Here is a 27,154-nt window from a genome sequence, read left to right as displayed (position 1 = left end):
TATAAGATATCATTAATTATTTATATTATATTTAAACTAAGAAATTATATTATAAGAAAGATACTTGATAGGAAATAATTAAGAACTAAAATGAATGATGCTCGTTTATAGACCAATTTGTTTTTCTTTGCTTGTTTTACGATGAATTTATGAGTTTGAAATTTTAAATTATTATTATTGGTTGAATTTAGGTATTGATTATTAAATTAACTCATTATATTTGAGCTTAATGTTATGAGTAACTCGTAAAAACCCACCCCGTACGGGTATTTCCCATACCTGCCCCGTACGGGATCAAGCGGGTAATGGGGAGAGTGTGGTTTTTTTTTTTTTGAACGGGGCAGTGACTGGGATACAGGATCCCCGCCCCATACCCACCCCATGACCATCCCTGACTGTAAGTTACAAAAGTTACCTCTTTAGACTTTTTTTTTCCTTCAGAATTATGGATAAGTTATTTTGGGACTTATTGGTGGTTTGATTAACAGTACTGGAAGGCAGTAGGGTGAGGAATGATTGGTCTACCCATTGGTATGCTATAAACCATATTATGATTGCTATTACATTGTTCGGAAATTTTAGAGATTCTTTATTGAAATACAGTTCATATTCATGTTTTTTATTTTATCTGCGTTTTACTTAAATGTGAAATGAAAAGATCGGGTAATCATGAACTGAAGCTGTTTGATTGAAGTGCTAGATAAATATGCTTCAATGAGCTAAATGTGAAATGAAAAGTTTAAGGTAGTCATGAATTGCTTATGTCCGACTTATGTCCTAGATGATTCTTTTTTTGCTTCCCTTAATTAGTTGGTAGATTTATCATCTTTTTCTAATGGAATTTGTTTATGTATGAATTGTTCTTAATGTCCGTACTATGTTTACGAAGAAAATGTTGAAATAAACTTGCAGGGGCACTGATAATGGCATTTTGCGGTGTTATGTTGGGCGCACCGATTGGGATTCAGTGAGTAACAGATTATTATTGTGGAGCCTAAAATTAGTAATGTGTGGTCTTTAGTATTTTCCTTCATGGATTAAGGTGTGTGTTTTGCATTGGGACGGGGATTTAGGAAAGACAATTAACTGGGCTCTTCTCATGTCATTGTTCGCTGTGAGTACTCAATGCATTTCCCTTGTTCTGTCCCTTCTGAAATTCTGCGATGGTTATTTTATTCTCAGACTCTTAGTTGTGATTGGGTTTTGTGAAGTTTGGGTATAAAATTCCCGACTTTCTCTTGGCTTCCTATTTTTTATTAAGTTTTTGTGCTAAGAAGTGGACGGAAATTGCCTACTAGTTGTTCCACATGTAGTTTATTCAGGGCAATAAAGGAGACTTCAGTTGGCAGAAATAAGCCACTAGAAGAATTCATTGTTTCTCTTTTACTCAAGGAATGTGTTGTTTCTCTTCAACACTATTCATGTCGATGAGAGGCAAAAGCTGTTTAAACACAAAATAATGAGTTGATATTTGAGTGATTGAAAGATGTACATGGAAATACTCCTGTAGTCAAAGATGATTAGAAGCTTCTGAAATTTCCTCTCCCTGCCTTCCCCCTCCCTCTTGTCTTCTTTAATAATTGTTTTGTATGCCTCTGCAGTCTGCAGCTTATTTTTTCCAGATTCTTTTTGTTCTTTCATAGTAACATTACTTTTGCGATCTTGAGTTCTTTTGCTTGTAAAGTATGAACTTTACCATACTAAACATGGCTTACTGCCTGGACCTTTTTACTTGTGCCTAGGTTGTTCCTACTGCTTGTGTTTTTGGGTCATCAAGTAAAGATTGGCGGCGTATATTTGCACATACTGAGTAAGACTTCTCTTATTTATTTCGCATTTGTCCTTTTTTCCTTCTCTTTTTATCCTTGTGTTGGTATGGGTACTGTAGATTTCAGAACCTGGAGTGATTTTAGGTATGCAGTCTTATTTGCGATTTTATATTGAAAATAGAGTAATCTAATCTCAGGCCTGGTGGAGTTATTGATTATATCATCTGTGTACCATCTCATGCTGCTCTTCTTGGAGCCTGGTTTGGAGCTTGGCCTATGCCACTCGATTGGGAGAGGCAATGGCAGGTGATGATCACAGCTCTCAAAATTATTATTATTTGGTCAGTCAGGGATGTGTTTTTGTTACTTATTTGAGAATACTTCTTAAAAGTCTGTAGGGTAGTACTCCATTTGTTTCTTCTTATAATAGTCATGAATCAGCAGTCACTTGGAATTGAAAATCATTTTTGGTTTATCAAGTTGGGAAATTCGTGATGGACCCCTCTTCAAATCATGTTTGTGCTTAACTACGTAACTTAACTACGACTTAGGCTCCCTCAAGGTAGACTCAGAGTAGTGAAACTTGAGTCCTGGGTAACTTCTCAGTTACATAGGAAATGTAAGTGCATAGCTCGTTAGAGTATCTTAAATTCAGTTCACAGAATTCGGTATGCCTTTTGCTGCTTCGCTGAGCAGGTTATTAAATATATTGTCAAAGAAAAACCTCGCGTTTTTAGGGGCCACTCAAAAGGATTTAGGGGCCATCAATTTATACCCATCCAAAAACTCTAGTTAAGGGGTATCCTATATGATATTGAAGTTACATAAATGCCCTTCTGGTAAAACCGTATAAAAACCAAATCAAAAAAAATTCTACTCATTTCAACTCTTTTTCTTCCAGTTTCATATCTTCCGATTGTGGAAGAAAAAAAACTTTCCTCGTTCAACCGAAACATCGCCGCGAATCGTAAAATCAAAACATCGTCGATTCGTTTATAAAACAATGGATAAGGGAAATGAAACCCACAGACCTAGAACCAAAAATGTTGCTCGGGGTATCGATCCAAAGATTGGGATTTTAGCAAGAAATAAAGAAATTCTTGCTGCAAATGAAGAAGAACGCGAAGAACAAGTACCCGGCAATGTAGTCGGTGGTGGCGATTCCGATAGTCAAACACTTCGTCAACTTCAAATGGCCCCAATTAGGTAAGAATCTATCATTTTTGGTGTTTATTTCGCTTTAATTCGTCGAATCGAGAAAAAAAATTTCTAGGGTTTTCGGTTATTTATCCAGATTCGGACGATATTCATGCTCATTTACTTCCGAATGTAGTCGTGTTCTTCATTTCTCAAGAACATCGACAGTATTCGGGAGAAAGATTTGATGATTATCTGCCGAATATTGGTGGCCATATCTTCCTGGATACAAACTGCTAATAATCGGTAGTTTAATGAATTTTTTGGCTACCGAATATATTTAAGTAGACACAGAGTATTCGGAAGAACACTCACTACCGAATGTATATATTGAAAAAATCTCAAAATTTCTGATATAGGAAAAATCCCATTTTGGGGCCAGTATTTATTCGGAAGACAATATAATGTTTTATACCTCCGATTGTGTAGGATAAAATTTTAGAGTTTCTGAACTCCAGTTGATGAATATTCGGTTGTAAACATGTTTAGTTATATTCCGATTGTTTTTCATTCGGAAAAAATATGTGTCTTCTTACTTCCGAATTTGTACATTCGGGTTATAGATGTGCACTTTGTCTTCCGATTGTGTAGGATGAAAAATTTACAGCTTCTGAACTCCAATTGATGCATATTCGGTTGTAAACATGTTTAGTTATATTTCGATTGTTTTGTATTCGGGAACATATGTGTCTTTTACTTCCGAATGTGTTCATTCGGGTTATATTTCCATACTTTGTCTTCCGATTGTATAGTTTGTAAATATTGTTCCTTTCTTTGTTGTTTAGACAAAGTCGAGAAAGGAGGAAGAAAGTGACAGCTAGTGCTAGGAGGGAAAGGAGCGCCAAAGATAATTCAAGTGCTCAACAAAGCTTACAAGAACAAAGCAGTCAACAAGGAGTGCAACCAAGTGCTGAACAAAGTGTAGAACAACAAGGCAGTGAACAAGGGGTGCAACCAAGTGTTGAACAAGCCGCTCAACAAAGTGCAGAACCAACTGCTCCACAAGTTACACCCCACCATGAAATTGAACCAGTTGATCCAGTGCCAAAAAAGAAGAAGAAGGACAACCAAGTGGTACCCAAAAAGCCAAAAAAGGAAAAGATGGTGTAAAGAAGGATATTGCTAAGAAAGCATCACATCTTGTCCCTCAGCACTTGAAGAAGAAGGGTATTCTAGCAGGCACAATCCTTGGGCTACCGGCGGATGGAGGAAAATTGCTATTTGGATACAAAGACTCATGGGCCAGAGAAATATACGAAACCGAGGTAATAAAATTACTATTTTTTATTAATGTATTGTCTATGTGTTATATCGTAATATTTGTATTAAGGATTTTTTTATGTACTTTAATAGGATCATCAAGATGCGGTCCGTCTACTCAAACCTACCGCCGCACCAACAAAAATGCTTGCGTGGCCTTTATCCGGTGAATGTGAAAGGTTCAAGTCAATTGTTGCCAACTCGGGGTTAGCTAATGCCGCCGAGAATTCATTGTTGGAACATGATCGTGTGGCCATATCGGCGTTCGTGGAGAGAATGTATCCTGAGACCGATACTTTCCATATGCCGTTTGGGGAGATGACGATTACTCCGGATGATGTTGTGCAGATTCTTAACCTTCCCGACCAAGGCACAGCTGTGAAGTTTAACTACACAAAGCAGTTAAGTTGGGCACAACTTTATGCTCTAACTAAAAAGTGCTTAGGTTGGGATGAAGAGACAACAACAGCAGAGTTTAGGAGGCATGCAAGTTACAGAACAAGACAGATCAACATTACAGCTTTGATGAATATGTTTCGAGGCACCTTGGAGAAGGAAAAAATGGAACGTTAACTGATGACAAGTGAACCACGCTGCCACCGCATATCTCCTTTGTGTATTGGGATGTGTCATATTCCCCAATACTTCTGGCAACCGGATCGACGCCAACCTTATACAACTTTTGGATCCTCTCCATGAAGTCGGTGACTATTCTTGGGGCACGGCATGCCTAGCATTCTTGATGGAAGAGTTGAGAAAGGCTTCGAGGCTAGGAACCTGCCAAGTTGCCGGGAATGTGGCTCTATTGCAGGTTTTTTCTTTAACTCTATAACTCACTCTATAGTTATTCAGTAGACAATACATATGATGCATATCCATAACTCCAAATGACGCATATTCGGTAGGAAATTATCCATCTCTTTTCCCGAATGTTGGTTATTCGGTGGTTAGGTACTTACTTTTGTTTTCCGATTATATACAATCGGAAATATTCTTTTGATATTAGAACCGAATATACAGGCCAGAAAAGCTATAGGTTACTGAACTCCAAATGACGCATATTCGGTAGGAAATTATCCATCTCTATTTCCGAATGTTTGGTATTCGGTGGTTAGGTACTTACTTTGTTTTCCGATTATATACAATCGGAAATATTCTTTTGATATTAGAACCGAATATACAGGCCAGAAAAACTATAGGTTACTGAACTCCAAATGACGCATATTCGTTAGGAAATGATCCACCTCTATTTCCGAATGTTTGGTATTCGGTGGATAGGTATTCAGTTTTATTCCGATTATATATAATCGGAAATAAAGTTTGGAAATTACTACCGAATATACAGGCCAGAAAAACTATAGGTTACTGAACTCCAAATGACGCATATTCGGTAGGAAATGATCCATCTCTATTTCCGAATGTTTGGTATTCGGCGATAGGTATTCAGTTTTATTTCCGATTATATATAATCGGAAATAAAGTTTGGAAATTACTACCGAATATACACAATCTATTTACTAAAACTTGGTTTCTTATGTATATAGGCATGGATCTATGACCACTTCCCTATCCTGAAGTTGGCCGGAGAGAACCCGGGGTGGTGCAAAGGTACTCCTAGAGGAACAAAGTATATATTTGAAGACAACCGTTCTAGGACAAAAGAGCAGCAGTTGATTCGCATGAGGGAGATTTTGGACCAATTGAAGGCCTCGGACGTATGCTTTGATCCATACAAGGAAGATCGATCCAGTGGGCATATAAATGTTCGGTCGGACTTGTCCCTTTATTTTGGACCGTTGTGGCACCCCACAGGATATGTGATGTATAACCCCTCTAGGGTGATGCGACAACACGGGTATATACAACAAACCTGTGGAGAAAATGGGGGATTACTACAAATTGGAGTTGGAGTTGTGCTCTTCTAGTGGTGATAATCTCACGATTGTTCACACAGGCCCACCTACTGTTCTTGATAACTGGGATAAGAGGAATGACTTCATTATCGACACTGGTAGACGAACCACCCGAGGTGATGAAAATTCTCCAGACTATATGAGTTGGTATAACAAGGTATCACATCCTTTGGTTATCCGTGAAATCAAATCCAACACTACTGCGGCGGGTTCAAGTTATAATTGTATCATCAAAGACAAACCAGCTGGTTATGATAGACTGGTGCGTGTTCTTATATTTTTGTTCATTTTATATTATTCCTATAAATCTTAGGTAATTACCGTTTGATGTTATGTCATTACGTATAAAAAACAGGTGAATAGGTTCAAGCGTGTTTCCAAAATGTTAACTGCATGCCTGAAGAGCGGAGATCCCATGCCAGCTGAGAAGATCAAAGAGGCTAGAGATCTAGTTGATAATATGGATAACGAAGATTATGCTGCCCAGTTTGGGGAGAAAGTCACGAAGAGGCATCAGCCCAAGGTGGCAGTATCAAAGACGGGTAAAAGAACTCGAGCTTCATCGAGCGCTGAAGCTGCTCCAACTGAAGCTGCTCCAACTGAAGGTGCTCAAACCCGTGGTCGTGCAGGACTGGGAGGTAGTCACGGTCGTAAAGTAAAGAAGAGCAGATAAATGACAATGATTTTTGTTGTACATTCGGAAATTTGTTTGGGTAACTAAGTTAGACAAGTTCAAATGACAATGATTTGTGTGGTATATTCGGAAGTTTTGGTAACTAATTTAACTTCCGATTATTTCAAAGACAAAATTTGAAAAGTATAAGTTTTTCCAAATTCTGATTTTTGGGCCATCGTACATTCGGAACTTTACAAAAAACCTATCCTCCGAATATTACAAGTTCAAAACAAACCACGCCATGGCTCCAGGTGGTTCCAAGGGCCAATATTGAAGGTTAGACAGCCCATATTCGGAAGTTTTGGTAACTAATTTAACTTCCGATTATTTCAAAGACAAAATTTGAAAAGTATAAGTTTTTCCAAATTCTGATTTTTGGGCCATCGTACATTCGGAACTTTACAAAAAACCTATCCTCTGAATATTACAAGTTCAAAACAAACCACGCCATGGCTCCAGGTGGTTCCAAGGGACAATATTAAAGGTTAGACAGCCCATATTCAGAAGTTTTGGTAACTAATTTAACTTCCGATTATTTCAAAGACAAAATTTGAAAAGTATAAGTTTTTCCAAATTCTGATTTTTGGGCCATCGTACATTCGGAACTTTACAAAAAACCAATCCTCTGAATATTACAAGTTCAAAACAAACCACGCCATGGCTCCAGGTGGTTCCAGGGGCCAATATTGAAGGTTAGACAGCCCATATTCGGAAGTTTTGGTAACTAATTTAACTTCCGATTATTTCAAAGACAAACTTTGAAAAGTATAAGTTTTTCCAAATTCTGATTTTTGGGCCATCGTACATTCGGAACTTTACAAAAAAATTATCCTCTGAATATTACAAGTACAACAAAAACTGTTTCCTGGAACCAAACAACACCATAATCGGAAAGAAAGTTGACTCATAACATAACCGAATATTACAATCGGTAGGTTGTTTAACAAAATAATCTACCGATTTCGTATAATCGGCTAGTTTTTATATTAATAATACTCCGATTACATCCATTACATAAAGTTCAAACGGCCTTAACCTTACAATTTCGTCAAAAGCACCTAAATCAATACTCCTAATTGACCATAAAAGTATTAAAACAGATCATAACTTCCAGTGACCATAGAAATTGTCCCTCTTGATTTTGTAGCATCCTTCATATTCAAATCGTTTCCCGTAGAGGTCCACATACCGGCGATCCGCAAGATTTCTCTGAAATTACGAATGAGTAACAAGTTAGTACCAACTTTTGTTAATGTGAGTTGGAGTTACAGAGATACTTACTCGTTTTTCATACGTCCACCAAGGAAAAGCGTTCCTAACAAACCGTTCCTCATCTTCAAGTTTGTCAATCTCCTTATCGAGCGCATTCTTTCTCATCTTAATGTCATTGGATGATATTCGAATTCGATTACCATCTAAGGCCTCAAATACCATTAAGATACGATTCCATATCTGCTCTTCGGATTCCGATTTGTGGAGCTTCTGAACACGATCATGAGCAGTTACCACAACCCACGCTCTATAAATAGCACAATCTTCTTCTTCGGCAAAAGCAATATCCATGTTTTTTGTTATGAAAATTAAAACTGAAGAGAGGAAAGAGTTTGGTGCAATTGGGGTGATAGATATGAGTTTCTTCATATAGGTTTAGGGTCCAACGGCTCTTTTTGTTTTTCCCAAAAACTCCAACGGCTAATTTGACGAAAGTTGAACGTGGAGAAACCAATAATCGATAGGTATTGTATTTAGCATATCTACCGATTATGGTAGCTTTCAAAATTTGAATTTGGGGCAACTTATAATCGGTAGGTTTTGTAATATATTTAACTCCCGATTAACGCTGCATCCAAAACACGAACCAAGTGGTTATGGCTGGCTGTGTACACTCCCGATTAATGAACACAAATCATTCTAATACTGCACCGACTACAACCGGAAGTCTGGGAAATATTTTGGCTTCCGATTGCAATCGGAGGATAACAATGTTATCATATCCTCCGAATATATAAGGGTAATTTCGCCATTACGAATTACGCGAGATAAGGGTTGGCTACATTTTTCCTTTGGGTGACCTTTTTTGTTTTATTGTTGGCCCTAAATCCTTTCGAATGGCCACTAAAAACGCGAGTAAGAAAAACACTATAACTCACATGTTCGACCTTATTTAATATCTGGTTCTTTGTTTCTGCTTTCAATTTTATTGATTCCTAAATGTTACCTCTTCCTCGTGTAGGAGTGGCCCGTCTGTGTCAGTTACGGAGCAATAGCTGGCTATTTTATTGGAATTGTGGTTTCTCTAGGGTTTGCTCTTGTGTTAGGCGAAAGAAGAGAACTTGTCAAAGAAGAATGACCTAATCATCATAGCTTATTATAATCCAATTATTACTCTCCCTGTTGAAATTCATTTGCGTAATCCAACTAATGGGTATAACTGAGACACGTTAGGACCTCAATGTCCGTGGAAAGTAACTTCCAATTTTGCTGAAAATGATACAAGATCCCCACGATTACCTCTCGTGACACTTGTTCCACAATGATGATGATTGGATTAATTTGTTATTAATTTTATTTTTATCTTTGATACCTTTTACTTTTTGTTTTCATTTTCGATACTTCGGGTAGGTTAGGTACTTTAGCCTAGGATTTATGCAATTACAGGGTTGGATGTCCAACCTCTTCAGTAAGAGAAAGCGGACAATTTTTAAAGCGGACAAATATAATGGTTATCTCCCTTCTTTTCTTTAAAACACTAAGTCATATAAGTTCCCACGATACACGGGAGAGGACAAGTGGCGGAACTCTATTGGTCGGGGCATTAAAAATTCAAGAACACTCTCTTTACACCAAATATTTAACCGGCCGGTTGTAACACCGTTAAACAAAAAGTGGGTATACGAAACTTACGTAGAGGTTTACAGCGAATAAATTTCTTACACTTGATTTACACAGAAAACTTAACTGGACGTTATTAACGTCAGTCAAGTAGACACTACCTCCGTTAAAACAACTAAACCTAAAATCTAAAAGACTTCCGCCTTCGATTATCTTCTTCTTTCCCTGTTCTCCTTCTCCGTCTTTCTGATGTCCAATCACATGGCTACTGAGATTAATAAACAAACATCGACCATTTTGATGACATGGTAAAGTTGATGTTTCAAATTCAATAAGGTCGTGTTGAAAAATATTGTGTCGTTAGACAATCTCCATTAATGGTTTCTTACAAATTCAATTTCAGATTTGATATTTTCTCTTTTCAGACTCGACTCACCTGTTGACTATTTAAGCACCTGAATTTAAGACTGGTACATCAGGTTACTAACAGAATATAACTGTCACCTGCCGGTTGACACAAACTCACATACAACACATGATTTGAGAAGCACACGTACAGTTCACACAGAATAGCAGCTGGGTTTCCTAACAACCCCCCCCCCCCCCCCCCCCCCCCCCCCCCCCCCCCCCCCCCCCCCTCTATGCAGGAGTAGAGACATTGAGCTTGAGTCTAAGAGCAGAGAATCGTGTACTAGACAAGCCCTTTGTAAATATATCTTCTATATGGTCTTGAGTAGATAAGAAACACACAATCAAAGCTTTAGAAGCAACCAGTTCTCTCACAATATGGAAGGCAATCCCAATGTGTTTCATCCTGTTGTGGAATATCGGATTTGTTGTTAGATATGTAGCTCTGATATTGTCACACCACAGCACAGGTACCCTTGGAGAAGGAAAATGCAGTTCATTGAGAAGAGATTGAACCCAGATTAATTCAGAGGTTTCATCTGCTAATGCATGATACTCAGCTTCAATGCTTGATCTGGAGACAATTTTTTGTTTTCTAGAGCACCATGAGATTAAATTTGGACCAAGAAAAATTTATAGGCCACCATTGGACCTCCTGTCAGTGATATTTCCTGCCCAATCAGCATCAGAGTAAACTGCAAACCATAAGAGATGGTACCAACCAAGTATCTCAAAATTCTCTTAACAACAGACCTATCAGCAATAGAGGGAAGCTGCATTTTCTGACATGCTTTATTAACTGCAAAAGCAATGTCAGGTCTGGTGATGGTAACATATTGCAATGCACCAACTGTGATTCTATAAAGAACCGGGTCTTCAAAAGGTCTTGATGAGTCAGCAACAATAGAAGAATTAAATGGAGTAGCAGAACTCTTAGCATTAAGCATTTTTGTTTTGGTGAGAAGATTAGTGATATATTGTTCTTGAGATAAGAGCACCCTGCATCATTTTTAATATCTTGAATGCCAAGAAAAAAATGTAATTCTCCTAAGTCTTTGATGACAAATTCCTTGCTTAAAGCTGCAATCAGAGAGTCCACAACAGATGGAGAGATTCCTGTGACTAAAATGTCATCAACATATATGAGAATGTAAATAGATGAAGTGGATGTTACTCTGAAAAACAAATAAGTATCAGTCTTGGATGCAGAAAAGCCATTCTTAAACCATATAAAGATCTTTTCAGTTAACACACATGATTTGGAAGTAGCTTATCAGCATAACCTGGTGGTTGTACCATATATACATCCTCTGATAGATGGCCATGAAGAATAGAATTCTTGACATCTAATTGTTTGATCTGCCAGTTCTTGTGAAGGGAAATAGAAAGAACAATTCTGACAGTTGTGGGATTATCCGCAGGACTAAAAGTATCCTGGTAATCAATTCCTTCCACCTGATTGTAGCCCTTAGCCACCAGTCTGGCTTTGTACCTCTCAATTGAACCATCTGCTCTCCTTTTAATTTTAAATATCCATTTACAGCCTATGACATTGTGTCCTGCAGTAGCAACAACCAATTTCCAAGTTCCACTCTGTATCAGGGCATTTATTTCTTCATCCATAACATCTCTCCAGTTAGGATCTTTGCAAGTTTCTGTATAACATGTAGGTACTGTAATATCTTTACAGACTGATTGGACTTCAGAAGCATAAATTCTTTCTTTGGGTTTGATGATACCCATTTTGCCTCTGATGTTCATTGGATGAGCATTAGTGACCGCAGAAGGAATAGGTTGTTGAACTGAAGTAGTGGTTGATACAGGTAGAGGAACATTGGAAATGTTGGATGACTCATCTACCTCATTGGAAATAGCAGGAATGCTTGATAACTCGGATGTAGGTGGAGGTGATGATGTAACTGACATTGTAGGTAAAGCAGCTCCAACTGGCTCATTAGTAAAAAAAGAAGCATATGGAAATTTCCCTTCATCAAACCTTACATCTCTAGACATTATAATCTTGTTGGTATTAGGATTGAAGCATCTATAACCTTTGTGCATTGCATTGTAGCCTAGAAAGATACACTGTACAGATCTAGGTTCTAATTTATGATGATTAAAATTTCTTAAGCAGGGATAACAAGCACATCCAAATGTGTGTAAAAATGAGTAATCAGGTTTGAAGTGAAACAAGCATTCTAAAGGAGATAACTGATTAAGTGTAGATGGTGGCAATCTGTTAATCAAGAAATTAGTTGTTTCAAAAGCATATGACCAGAAGGATAATGGCAATGAAGCATGATGGAGTAAATCCAAGCCTGTTTCAACTATATGTCTGTGTTTCCTCTCTGTTGTGCCATTTTGAGCATGAGCATGAGGACAAGATACTATATGTCCTATGCCACAAGAATCAAGAAAGGTTGAGACATTCCTATATTCACCTCCCCAATCAGACTGGATACATTTAATATTTATATTAAGATGATTTTCAACAAGAGTCTTAAACTTTATAAAAGTGGGAAGCACTTCAGATTTATAAGCAGGAGGATACGACCATGTGATTTGCTAAAGGAATCAATAAATGACAAATAATATTTGTATCCATTCACAGAACACAGTGGTGAAACCCATCACTACACAATTTTTTAGTGATTAGCAACGGTACATTTTGGTTGCAAAGCAGGGTTGCAACAGTTCCAATCTGTTACAAAAGTCGATGTTGCAAATTTTCGCAACTGCTATAGACAGTTGCGAAATTAGGAGGTCTTAAAATTAAGAGATCGCAACAGGATGCCGCAGTTGCGATTTTTTTTGCGACATCAAGAAAATAGTGGTTCTGGTCAAAACCAGGCTACAATTAGAGCTCCCTGTAACAAAATCAAGTTACACTGTTCATTTGGAAATCAAGTTACCCTGTAAATTTGGAAATCAAATTAATGTAACAATTTTTTTTTTTGAAATTGAATGAACATTATTAACACTTCATTTTACAGAGTTCAACAAACTACAATCTCTTCCAAATGTGAAAACAATTACATAACACTACAGAAATCTGGAAGTATACATTCTTATTGAGAAACTGCCAAAAAATATAAGTAAATAAAACAATTCAGTATCAAACCGAATTAAAACATGGAACCATTGGTGAACCTGACTTGTAGATGCATTGACCAAGAGAGCCAGCCAGCTACTAATCAAGTATACTTTCCTGTGAACACAAGGAAACAAAGGTGTTACTATCCAAGTAAAATCTCTTACTAGTTTGCAGTTGCTATTAAGAAAGCTCAGCCTTAGATATCTGATGCAGTCCTCATGCATAATACTCATCCCTGTCAACAAAATAACTTTAAAGTGCAAGTTACTACTTAATATACTACTAGCTAGAAGCACAACAAAGAATGAATCATAATGAGAACAAAATTATAGAACTTCTTGCAGCACAAATACTGATGTCATATGCATTTTACTTGGCTTTGGTAGATATCTCATCGCTGGACTTGCTTCCCTTACTGTTATTGTCCTTTTATTTGTTATTACTGTCCCTAGAATTACCAGATAGGTCAGAATTTTTCACTGAAACACTTTCCCACCTACCACATAACACAAAGGAACAGGAAGCTCTAAGCATTAGTTTCCTCCAATCCACATAAGATGAGGTCACAGTAACTTACCCTTTGGTTGAAGTGTCTCTCTTTGTTTGCGAGGTTGAGGAATCCAATTCCTTTTTCCCTTTTTTCTTTTGATGCCTGGTAAAGTACCAAACCACAAATTAACAACAACACTTAAATTAACAACAACACTTAAAGAAGACAAAAACTGCACTAGTATTGTATCACGAGAAATACTATATAAGACCATTTCTGATTGGGTATAACTTAAAATTATGACATATGCATTTTGATTGCTAATCAAAGTATGGGTATAACTTAAAATTATGTTTGTCCTTTTCTGATTTCTAATTATGCTATTTCTTGCTTATTGTTAGATCCCATATTTTCTTGGTGACTTTAGAGTACATGTAGGCTACTATATAAGACCATTTTGTATTTCAAGCCAACTAGCAAAAGTGTCATATAAGCCTTTCATGAAAAGATATTTCCATAATCAAAATGATGAGAATCCAACTTCATATCAAAAAACTCAAGACAATCAATAGTCAACTAAGGATTTCCATAAAAATAACGGGAAAGTTTGATTTCAGAGACTCATTCTTCTTGTCAGAAATATAAAATGAGTTATAAAAACTATAAAATCAATATATAATCGTACTATCGAGTTAATATCTACTTTTGGTTCAAACTATTCAATAACTTCCCATTTTTCCTTCTTCGGTTCCAATTTTTCTATCTCGCCGTCTAAATACACAACCTGCATTTATCAAATAATAATGCATGAAGTTCAAACCAAAATCCGACTATAAATACAAAGCAGAACAGCTACTCATCTACAGAACATTCACCTTGTGATTTTCTGATTACGATTATAAGACTCGATCGTGCCTTGATAAAACCTGCAGAACATAAAATGTTAATTGTACACAATGTTTCAAAGTTGAATCACTTGGAAGGAAAATTAATATCTACTATACAAGGAAAACAAAGCTGTAATAATTTATTTTCTACTCGATTAAAGATCAGTAAACCAACACCCTAAAATATATCACCCTGAAAACAAAAGCGAACACTATACATAGCAATCAGAACTAAAGAATCCACAATAGGCTTCCGGAATCTGAACTCGAGCATCATCATGCATATAACATATAGAACTAGTTCTGAAATTCATAACCATGATTTCTTCTTACTTATTGTCATGGGGCCACCAAACCTTGACCTTTTGCCGAATCAGTTCCCCGCCAGCATCATAGACTTTGGTGTTCTCTCAATCTGACATAACAAGAGAAACAAATCAATAATTATAGACGGAATGTAAAGCATAATATGAACATATCTAAGATTTATTAGAAAACAGTAGGGTACTTTAAAACCTTGCAAAAAGACTTGATTAAATAACTCCCTAAAAAAACCTGTACTCCATACAAAAACATCTCAATATCCTGAGACATATCGTTATCCATAAGAACTCAATGTTAGTATCTTGCAACTATCTTGACATTTTGATCTAGCTTTGATAAACTCAATTTAGAAAATACCTTCGGTTTTGTGATGATTATACTCATAAAGTACGACAATAGATTGAATAATAATGCAGTGAGTTCTGTACTCCTCCAACGAAGCGACGATCTGAATCTGGAACTGGATCCTGCCATAAGATTTACAATGTAAAACGACTTTAAAAGAGATGGGCGGATTAAGACAGACACTGAATCATAGAAGCTTCATTAGAATAAGCTAAACTACCTGCACTTGTTGCGTGACAGACAAATCAAACATCCATAACCCAAGTTGTGATATGGCACCTCCATCCATTAACATCCACACTGAGATATTGTTGTTTTGAATCCATGCAGAAGCAACGCAGTGCAAAGTAGCATAAAAATCCACTGCAATCACAAGTTTATGTTTATACAATCCCTCAGAAAAAATATTCAAAAGAACACTTCTAATTCCTATAATGTAAAGAGCTTGAGCACAACTCCAACTAAGTAAGAAAACCAAAAACTGAATTACTGGAAAATCAATATACATAAACACTACATATCTTCTTTTCTTTTCATTTATACAGTAGCACAAGTAGATTCCTGAGAGCTCTTGAAACTGGTGACAATGGGGATAACAGTCACAAGGATAAGGATAAGAAGTAATACCAAACCCATACACATACACTTTCTGTTTCTTCTCTGACAAACCTTGGCTTGGTAAAGCCCCAATAGACTCCTTTCAATCTCTTTAGCAGCCTCATGCCTATTTTTAATCTCCACAACAGTTTCAAGGACTTCTCATTTTCCATGCTCTTGAACTGGTTTCTAAAAAATGCTCTCCACTATTATTATATATGATCTTCTCAATCACTTCCTCCTCTGGGTACTCCTCCGTAACAGTAAAATACAATGATTAGAAGAAATGAAAGATTACAAAATCAAACTAAACACAAAGGGTTTGAGTTTTTCAGAACTGACTCTCGATTAGAAGTATCAACGATTTGACAAACAATAAGAGCAATCAAAGAACTTTTTTCCAATACCAGATTGAGCTTGAGCAATCATGTCTCTACCTCAGTACGATTGACAGTTAGAATAAACACAATTACAAATCCAAAAACCAAATATTGAAATCAGATATCAGATTTACAGGTAAGGATCTACCTGAATCTTCTTCTTGAATCTCAAATATGTAGGTAATCAGAGTAATTTTCTAGGGTTTAAGAAATTAGGAAAGAAATTAGGGCTTATTACCGAAAAAGGGTTTTCTAGGTTTATAAAGTTCTGATTTCTTAATCAGATGAGGGAACTTTTTTTTGGTAGAGAAGAGAACGAGAGAGGAGCAGAGTTTTTCTAGGTTTACAAAGTTCTGATTTCTTATCAGATCTTATCAGATGAGAGAAAAACAAATCCTGGTGGAGAGAATGAGAGAGGAAGAGAGAAGAGAAAAGAGAGGTTGAGAAGAGAACGAGGTGTTCTCGATAATCTTATTGAGTGAGTCAGTTTTTAAGCTGACTCCGAATAGCTGAATGGGCTGAAACCGAGTCAGCTTGAAAGTGTAGGAAGCCACATACACGAGCCGCACACTACAACTCTTTTTAGTTGCGAATTGTAACAGTTGCGAGTTTTGTAACTGAACTGAATCGTTGCAAAATTTTCGCAACTGAATTTTGCAACAAATTCGCAACAGGGGATAAGCTGTTACGACTTCTAGTTACTAATCCTTGAATTTGGTGTAGTGCATACATCAGAAAAGACTAAATCCAGAGGTCCATACATATGAGTATTAGGTGAACTATAAGGATAAGGTAGTGGACTTTTAACTGACTGACAAGAAGAACAATGCGTTGAATTTAAATGAAAGTCAATAACCTCATTCACTGAAGACAGAACATGCTTCAAAGTCTTGTAAGATGGATGTCCAAGTTTATTATGCTAACTAGTTGAAGAAGAGATGCCAGAATAGAAAGCTTGCTTCAGTTGCTCGTTAGTGAACTCCATGTGATACAGTCCATCTTTAACAGGACCAGTAAGAAGAATCTTGTTGGTGACCAAATCCTTGATTAGAAATTTGTCAGAGTAGAATTCAAAGTAACAATTATTCTCCTTAGTAAATTGAAACATAAAGATTAAGTTCTTGGTAATAGATGTTACATGAAGAACATTGGAAATTGTAAACTTAACAGAGTCATATGTAATGTAGAAGAGCCAACATGAGTTATAGTCAAACCTGAACCATTTCCAACTTTTACTTGATCAGAACCTTGATACTCAGAATGTAGATTAATATTAGAAAAATCTGAAGTGATGTGATATGTAGCTCCAGATTCAGGTACCCAACCAGATGAAGAAGAAGATGAAGGACCAGAATCATCATGATAAACAACAAAAGACTCAGGTTCGAGATACCAATAATCATCAAATGCATCGCCATAAGAATCAGAAGAAGTATAGTAAGCCTGCATCATGGAGTTGTTACTTGGTGCATATCTGTACCTACATTCAGGAGCCTCATGACCAGGTTTCTTACAAAGTTGGCACTCAATATAGTTATTGTATCTTGATGGAGGAAAGAAATTATTGGAATTGCCTTGATGACCAAATCTGGCACCATTTCTGCCACCTTTAAAACCTCCTCTGAATCTACCAGCATTTCTGTTACCTCCTCTAAAACCATAATTACCACCTCTACCATAGTTGGTAGGAGAAGAATGATGCCATGATTGTTGTGGATAAGCATTGTAAGCAGGAGTATGTGGGGGGATTAGCAGAGGACCCTAAATATTGGTGTTCAAACTGATGTGAATTGAGTTGTGATTTTTGTGGTTGTGTCACATTAGCAGAGGCAGTGGTAAGATCAAGTTTGGACCCAACAATAACTTTAGCTTCTTCAGACAACAATAAGCCTAGTAGTTCTGAGGAAGTGATAAGGTTGTCATTCTTTAGTTGTTGAGTACATATGGAGGTTTTAAATGCATTGAACTCAGGAGGCAAACCGTGAAGAATATGAATGACTAAATCTTCATCAGAAAAATGCTCTATCAATTTGAGCTAACTGATGTGAAATTGAACGTGCCTTATTAAAATAGACTAATATTGAGTCTGAACTCTTTTTTAAACCATTCAAATCTGTTTTGAGCTGTAATAGACGAGATTTAGTAGTTGAATTATAATTCTGCTCTAATCTATTCCAGATCTCATGAGAAAAAGTGCAATCAATAAGCTGAGAGTGAATTTCCTCTGCGCAAGCAGAAGATAACCAGGATGAAAGAGCAGAGTCTTGATTTACCCAATAATCATATGCCGAATTGAAAACAAATTCATTCTCAGGATCATTATCAACAAAATCAGAAGCACTTAAAATGAGAATACCAGCAGTAGAAGTACGGCGAAGATACTTCACTGGACAATGAAAGGATCCATCGACAAATCGAAGGAGATTGTAGCTGCGTAGTAACAGAGCAATCTGAGATCTCCTGAGAGGGTAATTGGTTGCAGATAATTTTGATGGAGGTTTGAATGTTAATGGGATATTTTTATCAGATTTTGTCATTGAAGATGATTGTAGATTGGAGTTTAGAATGAAATTAGGTTGATGAAACGGTATCTGATACCATGTTGAAAGATATCGTGTCGTTAGATAATCTCCATTAATGGTTTCTTACAAATTCAATTTCAGATTTGATATTTTCTCTTTTCAGACTCGACTCACTTGTTAACTATTTAAGCACCTGAATTTAAGACTGGTACAACAGATTACTAACAGAACATAACTGTCACCTGCCGGTTGACACAACCTCACACACATGATTTGAGAAGCACACGTACAGTTCACACAGAAAGCAGCTGGTTTCCTAACATGTCAGTTACTGAGATTCGATTACCAACTGGTGAAATAAGCTGAGAGTTTCCGGAGATTATCGTGTTTCCCCCTCTGTATGGAGCACCTAGGAGATTCTGAAACCGGAAATTGGAACATCAAAACTCAGGTGTTGATGATGGTACTGAAGATTAAATTATGGGTATTCTGTTGTAAGAGTTAGGGAGAAGAATTAACTATCAACTTTGAGTTTGTAGAATAAAAATTAAGAAATTAGGGTTTCTATTTTGAGTGAAGCGATCTCAGGTGTGGAAGAGGGGTTTAAATTAGAGGATGCTGGTTGAGATTAGTGACGGGTATCGGGTTAATTGGAAGAATTAGGCCGAAATTATAGATGAGATCAAAACTCTGGTGATGAATTTATATCTCAGTGAAATTAAGGTTCTTTTGAGTTTTTCCCTAAATTAAGAATCAAGGTTCTTGAGTTGGGAATTACAGATGGAGTTCAGGGTAGTGAGTATTGTAAGTGGTAGTAGTGGTGGTAGTAAAGTTACAACTGTTAACTGTGAATGACTAAATGGTGATCTTGAATCAGATGTAAGACTGGTAAGGAAATTGGTGGCATTATGATACTGTGAGTGTTGTAGTTAATGTGGATGCAATTCATGGAATTGAGGGGGATGCTGCTAAGATGAATGTTTGTGTAGAGCGTAACTGAAGTCCGGTGGTGTTCTGTTAAGTTACAAGTTGGAGATGATTGACAGTGCAGTTAAGGTTTTTGAAGCTGAAACCTGATGGAGTTGGTTAACAAATGGTGGCTTTGAGCAGGTGGTTTTTGGTGTTTGTCATGGGTATGAGTTGGTAGTGCTGAAGCAGCAATTATTAGATGAATGTTAGGTTGTTATTGCAGGGAATGGTTGAGCTAACTTAATATTGCAGCTGAGACTGGTGTCGTTTAGTTTGCAGTGGATATGGAGCGGTTGAGTCTGAAGCAGAGTGATAGAAATTACAGGTGAATTGGTTGTGTTGCAGAAGGAATTAAGGGATGGCAATAGAACTGCAGGTGGTGATGTATTGGCTAGGCACAGTGACATGGGTGTTGCAGGATATGGTAAATGGTGCATTGCAGGTCGTAGTTTGTTGCTCAATATGGATTGTTGCAGTTCAAATATGAGACGAATGGGTAATGACTGAAGTGGTAGTTATGGTGATTAAGTTTTGTGTTTGCTGTTTAAAATGCAATAGGAAATGTATGTTGTTGGTTATCTTGGTGGTACTACAATGCCTAGGCAGTGATGATCAATTGCAGTACAGAAGTGTGTATGAAAGGATGAAGGGCTATCATGGCTGGATGTGAAGCAATAATGGCACGACATTTGGTTTGGTCTGCGCAAATGGCCAAGGCCAATGCCACTCAGCCCAATCAGCTAGATAGACTACCTGACTGAGCCTCTGACTCATCCTATGACTCAACCAGCTGGCCTGACCGAGTTGACGCAGTTGACTAGCTTTGACCGGTTATAGTTTGACTTTCGGGTCACCTGAAACTGTTCACCGGCTGCTTCCCGACCAAATCCCGGCGATTATATTTGGCAAAGATTTCTACTATGTTATTTTCAAAGTAACAAGGCGAGGTGAAGCTGAGACACAACAAATAAAAAATCCTACGAAAATATCGGGACGGGGCGACGCGAAGCTGAGCTCACCCAATAAAAAATCTGATAGACTTACGTCACAGATTACCATAATTTAAAGCCGAGCCACTCCAAATCAAAAATTTTAAACATGCATCGGGACGGGACGGGGCGAGGCGAAGCCACAACAAATCAAAGATCCTAAGCGAGGGGGTGAGGCGAAGCCGTATCACACCAAATCAAAAATCCTAACGGGGAGGAGCGAAGCCCCGCGACACCAAATCAAAAAATGCACGATGGGGCGAGAAACAAAAAATAGTGGTGGACGGTTTGCGGAGTCGCCCGTGCGTAGCACTGGCACAAAATATAGTTTCCTAATAACTCTCTCACTACTTTGACAACTGACAAGGCTCTAACACACATGGAAATGCCGACAGAATCATACCCTCCACATTTTGCCCCCATTTTTGGCGTGGTTTTCATTTAAACCCTTCATCTCGGTGTGATGAATCATTAGGGACTTATGGTGGGTCCGAAATTGAGTGCCATGAGCCAATACTGTTGTGACATTTCGTGGGGGAAACATTTTGGAGCCAAAAAAGCTGTGGTTGTCAAGCATTTTCAGCATGCACAAGGCCTAAGTATATCACTTGAGATTAAATTTTGTTGTACAATGAATTCATCTCCAATGACGACGTTTATTTGGGTGTTTTATAGAGTCGGTCACACTTCCCTAATTGATTTTAAAATATGGTTATACCTTTAATTAATGTTTGCAAAACGATCTTTTTACATTTGAGATGTAACACTTTTGAAAAAACGATGTTATTTTGGTGGTGATGGAGTGGCGGTAGTGGTGGCGGTGGCGGTCGAAGCTTTGCTAAAACCTGGAGGGAAGAGGTGGACCCTTCAGGTAAATATCATGTAACAATCCTGAACTATACTGGAATTCGATAAACACTAGAAAGAAAGCGGCGAACCCAATGTCTAAGGAAAATTAGGTAATTGTATCGTCAAATTTAACTGTCAGCAGTGGTATAACTCTTCAGTTAATGGACAAGTGACCATTTTGCAAAGAGTTAGTAATAGTGCGACTCTTTTGTGTACCGGATTAAAAAAGTGTGATTGTTTAGAATAATGTCCTATTTTCATGGAATGCTTACATGGTAAAAAAATTAAGCTAGGAGGTTAAAGAGAAATTCATGTTTGGATTTTGTTTTGTTTTTTTAACACTCTTCGAGCATCTACAACGGTTTGTGAAAAGTCTTGTTTTTTCATGTCATATGAAAATTAAACTCAAAACTAAAGAATTATAAAATTTAATCTGGTGGTTAGATCTTGCAAAATAAAAGTGATAACATTTTATTATTTTATATATTTTTTATTATTATTATTATTTATTAACTAAAAGAGAAAGAAAAAGCATTACAATGGAGCAGTTGGCATCCTAGCAACAAGCTGGACACTAACAACTTTCTGAATAACCAAACCTAGTCTATGAAATAAGAAACTGCCATGGATACTACACGCATCGAGATTGGCTAGGAAATTCGTAAGTCTCTTCAAAAACACTACAAAATCCTCACCAACCCCACCTAAGGTAGTGAATGCCAAAACTCCTAAGCCATAACCATGCGACACACACATATCTAGATATTTATTACGTTTCCGCAAAACAGCATTGGCGATGGCTTGATCTGGTTTGAAAGCATTCCCCGCACCAGTAGTGAAAGGTGAAACACCAGTAACATCCTGACACACATCCTGACCGTTCTCCTAGCTATAAACAAGGATGTCAGCGGGTCTCAAAGCGTTGCCACCCGAAATAAAGCCCAAAGACACTTATTTCCTAGCATGAACACCGACTTTGTAGCACATATCAGCAACAACATCTCGAACAAGGTCATGGAAATATTTGAGACCAACCTCACTGGCATAATGAATCGCATGATTACCAAAAATTTCCATTTTTCGCTCACAACAAGAATCGCAAAAAGTGGGATACCGAGTCGAAAACACAAAACAACCCTAAAATGTCTTGGTCCGAGACACTGATGAAACCCACTAATCGGAACAACCAAAAGATAGTCCTGCACTCGCTTAATTCTGTTTGATTTCCACAACACTGAGTCTCTCTCAGACATGATAAATTGGTTCGGAATTTGCTTCTTCACAGCATCAAATTAAGCAACTTCCAGGGTATGCATGTATGGGGGTAGGGTGGGTGGGGAGTTTCTTCAATACTAAAGGAGGAAGGCAGATCACAAACCTGAATGAAGGCCTGTAGAGATTGCTGGTAAGTATGACCATTCTCGCAACACGTTGAGTACAAGTTATTGAGTATTTTTTGCTGCACAGACCTGATATGACCATGAGAAGCGAGATAACAATATTAGCTTGTGTCCGACATCGTGTAGACCCCCAAGCTACCATCCTTGATGGGAAGAGTAGAGATATGTTGCTGCAGAGGGCCAAAACCCGCTCCATCTTCAGTCACAAGATGTCTAAAAAACAACACAAGTTGATTATCAAAGATATCAATACCTTGTTGAAGAGCCGAAAATCTGGTAGTACGCATTATGCAAAATAGCTTAGATACGCCAGGACAATTGCGTAGTAAGAGCAATTCACATTGAAGATCCTTAAGTTTCTTGAGAGATGACATTAATTGGATAGTTTTGTTAACTCTAGTAATCACCATGTCACTACAAAATTGTAGATCAAGACTTACAGGACCCCCAAGGAGTTTCACACCGCCAGTAGGTCCACCAATGTTTATAGGAAACATACCTTCGTCTAAGCTTCTATCATCAGCCGTTGGCCAGAAAAATTCTGCTTTGTTGATGTTAAGATGCAAGCCTCTCTGTGGTCCATCAGACTGTATAATCTTCAAGGACTTATCCACCTCAACTGTATATCCAACAATGGTGTCATCATCAAGGTACCAATCATGCAAATCCAAATTACACTACGAAGCTATCTTCTTTACCAGAGGGTGAAGTGTGAGGGAGAAAAGGAGGGGACAAAGCGGGTCTCCCTGATGAACCCCTAGTGCAGAAGATAGGATGAAGTTGTCGTAATAAAGCTTAGTAGGTTTTGCATAGAAAAATTCTACCCATCTAGATATGGCCGGAATAAGGATAGACATATCCACCATGTTGAAAGCATTAGCAAAGTCAATCAAAAGCATGGTCATGTTAGAAGAAATACCTTTCAGCTCCAACAAACTATTGACAACATGCAAAATACTTTCACTACCACATGGAATGCCAACTCCAAATTGAAAATCACCCAAGTAGGATGCTATCTCTTTACCAACTGAACCGACAACAAGCTTAGAAACCAACCTCCTCCATATAGTTCCAACGAAAATGGGTTGAAGACCTCCACCCGGCTTCAAAAAAGGAGTCAAAGGAGCGCTAGACACGTATTCCCCCAAAACTGCAGGGCATGTTCCAGGCCAGCCATAAATTCACAACCACAGTAATGGATGAAGCAACTCATCATCCACAGCAGCCGCAGAACCACTCATGGCATCTAAAAGATGTTGTGCGCGCAAACCATCCCTTCCACAAGAAGTCCCTTTAAGGAAACTTTTGACATCTCCCAAATCAGCTCTAGAATCAACAATAATCGAATCGACATTTATAGCTCCGACTGGTATAAATGGTGGTAGTGTCTGCGGGTGTTCCAGTTGAGAGAAATTCTTTTACACTCTCGTGTCTCCTTATTATATGTCGAAGCTTACCATTATATATATCACCCCTTGTTCTGCCAATTACATATTGACTGCCGCAATGAATACATATTGCAGGCACGGGTTTTGGTCATATTAAAATTTCATCTAAAAAGTTTCAAAGCCACTCTGCTTCTTATCCTGTTTTATTTAAAGAAGTAAACTTAGATTCCATTGTGGATCTGGCTATACAAGTTTGTTTTGAAGATTTCCAAGATACCTCTCCACCACCTATGGTAAAATACATACCCACTAATGATTTTAAAATCTTTAGAATCTGATATTCAATTCATATCTGAGTATCCTTCTAAAACATGAGGCTATCTTGTATAATGTAATCCACAATCAAGGGTATATCTCAAGTATTTTAATACTCGGATTATAGCCTTCCAATGGTGTTTTCCTGGATTACTCGTAAATCTGCTTAATTTATGAAAAAGCGGGGGTCTATCAACCACACCCAAAATTTCGTTTAAGCAATCTGTATGGACTAACTCCAATATATTTCTAAGAGAATCAATTAGACAGTCAGAATCAATCAAAGAAAATACATCCAAGAGTCATATCACTATTTCTCAATGTAATTAGCAAATCAAACAGATAGAAATCCACGAGTCTGATTATTATGAGAAACAACTTGAACGGTACCAAAGACCAATGTTCATGTGTCAATCAATTCATATCAACAACCAAAAGTTGGATTATACAATTGATTGAACTATGCACAACCTGTGATATTTCAATTATATAAATAAATATAATGCGGAAAAGAAATAACACAGACACCAGAAATTTTGTTAACGAGGAATTCGCAAATGCAGAAGAACCCCGAGAGCTAGTCCGGATTTGAACACCACATTGTATTAAGAAGCTACAGACTCTAGCCTACTACAAGTTAACTTCGGACTGGAATGTAGTTGATCCCTAACCAATATCACACTGATCAAGGTACAGTCGCGTTCCTTAAGCCTATGAATCCCAGCAGGATTCTACGCACATGATTTCCTTAGCTGATCTCACCCACAACTAAGAGTTGCTACGACCCAATGTCGAAGACTTGGTAAAAAAATCTGTCTCACACAGAAAAATCTATTGAATAGATAAATCTGTCTCCCACAGAAATACCTGGTAGGATTAGAAGATGCCTACAATATTAAACTGCAAGTGCACAGTTTCTACTATGTAAAACAGGGAGAATACAGGTCGAACCCACAGAGAATAGGTTGGTGTGTAATTGTCTTCAAGTCTTGCTATACTGATTTAGATCAAACAGGGAGCTGTCGATACGACGAGATAATTGATTTTTATGAGATTTAAACTAAAGAACATAAATGTAAATGAAATAAGAGATTAAACACTTGATAAGAAGGCACTAGGGCAATTGACTTCACCACTTAACCTATACCAGATTATTCGTCTAATGAAACTATTCTTGTTCCTCATAGTAGACAGCGAGGAAGATTCGAGTCTGCCGCATACCCAAGGCTATCTTCAAATGGATGATTTAACATCAACTAAGGTATTAATCCCTATCATTAGCTGTCTTATTACATCACAACTAATCACAGATTAACAACAATCAATTAGGCACAAGTTGAAGTACAACATAGAATTATTCTGACTACCTAGGTTGCATAACAAACAAGGTGAAAATAACATGTTGTAACACAAGATTAAATCTATCCTTACTCATTCAAGCACAACAAGAACAATAACACCAGCACAAATATCCTAGAGTTAAATTAAGGGCTTCATCTAAACCCTAGCTTATAAACTTAGAACATAGCAAAAACAAGAGACATATGAAATTCAAAGATGGATAAACTCATTCATGCAAATTTATTTCTTCAACTGATTTCTACAAGAACAGTTTTGGAGAAGATAAGTTACAACTGATTTTTTTACCTATAACCCTTCTCCTCCTCTCCTCTCAATACACAAAGACAACCCCTATTTATACATCAGCTTCACCCTAAATTAGGTTTTTAATATCTCCATCAATACAACTGAAATTAGGGATTGAAATAGGTATTTGAGATGTCATCACTCACCAAAATATACAACTGAGATGTACTCCACAACCTTCAACCACTCCATTAACGTCACATACATGATGCAATTGAGGAAGTCTTCAAACAAACTTCTTACAACAATCTTTTCTTCAATCCCAATTTCAGATTTCTCTTTCTTGTAACTCAATATATGGTACCTTGAATTGGGTGATTTGGCATCAGAGATAGGGAAGCTAGGTGGTATGGGTTTTGCAATGGAAGTACGTTGAGGGGAAGATTTCTACTGAACAAGAAGTATGGGCGTGATAGAGAGATGGTGGTAGTATAGGTTTGACAGTAACGAGGGAGGTGGTGTTGGTTAGAGAAGATGGGTTCTTTTCTGATTTTGGGAATGAGAGGGGAATACTTGGGTGTTAGACCAGTGTACTTTGCTTAGATGTTCAGGGGTGAATCTGTTGACCATCTTGTCTTCAAACATGGATTGAGCACTTTTGACCATTGATCAAATTTGTAATTCTTGACCCTAAATATTTGTTCCATTGACTTGGTAACCTCAGTTCTGCACATGCTTAGCTAACAGCTCCCTTGCGTAGCGGTGCGACATTGCCAATTTCTCTTACGCTCCCTTTACAGTCTCGTTCATCTCTTGTTTACCATTTACTTAACCACCTAAAACACAACATAAAAAGAGATTATTTCGACAAAATTACCCATTAAAGAAGATGTGCTCATGATACAAGATTTGTCGCAACATAGAACATGAAGGCATTAAAGATGTGATAAAAGACGGCAAAAA

General features: G+C 37.5%; 1 protein-coding gene and 1 long non-coding RNA gene across 11 annotated transcripts; both read right to left on the bottom strand.

The window, feature by feature from the left end:
• Positions 1-10,666: 10,666 nt before the first annotated feature.
• Positions 10,667-11,002, bottom strand: LOC113305581 (uncharacterized mitochondrial protein AtMg00810-like). Its single transcript, XM_026554603.1, has one exon. It carries the CDS (start codon positions 11,000-11,002, stop codon positions 10,667-10,669), a length of 336 nt encoding a protein of 111 aa, XP_026410388.1.
• A 1,990-nt stretch (positions 11,003-12,992) lies between these two features.
• LOC113303791 lies at positions 12,993-16,597 on the bottom strand. 10 transcript variants are annotated; one of them, XR_003337768.1, is made up of 7 exons: positions 15,416-16,597; positions 15,208-15,317; positions 14,860-14,941; positions 14,515-14,565; positions 13,727-14,423; positions 13,523-13,597; positions 12,993-13,263 (listed from the first exon to the last, which is right to left on the bottom strand). It is a non-coding gene; the product is annotated as an uncharacterized LOC113303791 (long non-coding RNA). The 10 variants fall into 10 exon arrangements; XR_003337769.1 differs by having other exon boundaries at positions 13,086-13,263; positions 13,523-13,645; XR_003337765.1 differs by having other exon boundaries at positions 13,086-13,263; positions 13,523-14,423.
• Between the last annotated feature and the right edge of the window lie 10,557 nt (positions 16,598-27,154).

Source organism: Papaver somniferum, chromosome 8 (genome assembly GCF_003573695.1).
Source record: "Papaver somniferum cultivar HN1 chromosome 8, ASM357369v1, whole genome shotgun sequence".
Lineage (NCBI taxonomy): Eukaryota > Viridiplantae > Streptophyta > Magnoliopsida > Ranunculales > Papaveraceae > Papaver > Papaver somniferum.
The sequence above is the reverse complement of the archived record's forward strand: the minus strand, read 5'-3'. Positions and strand labels throughout refer to the sequence as shown.

What these genes read in the sequence shown, in the direction of transcription:
- LOC113305581 (XM_026554603.1), bottom strand. Translation starts at nt 11,002, where the DNA reads ATGCTTAATGCTAAGAGTTCTGCTACTCCATTTAATTCTTCTATTGTT.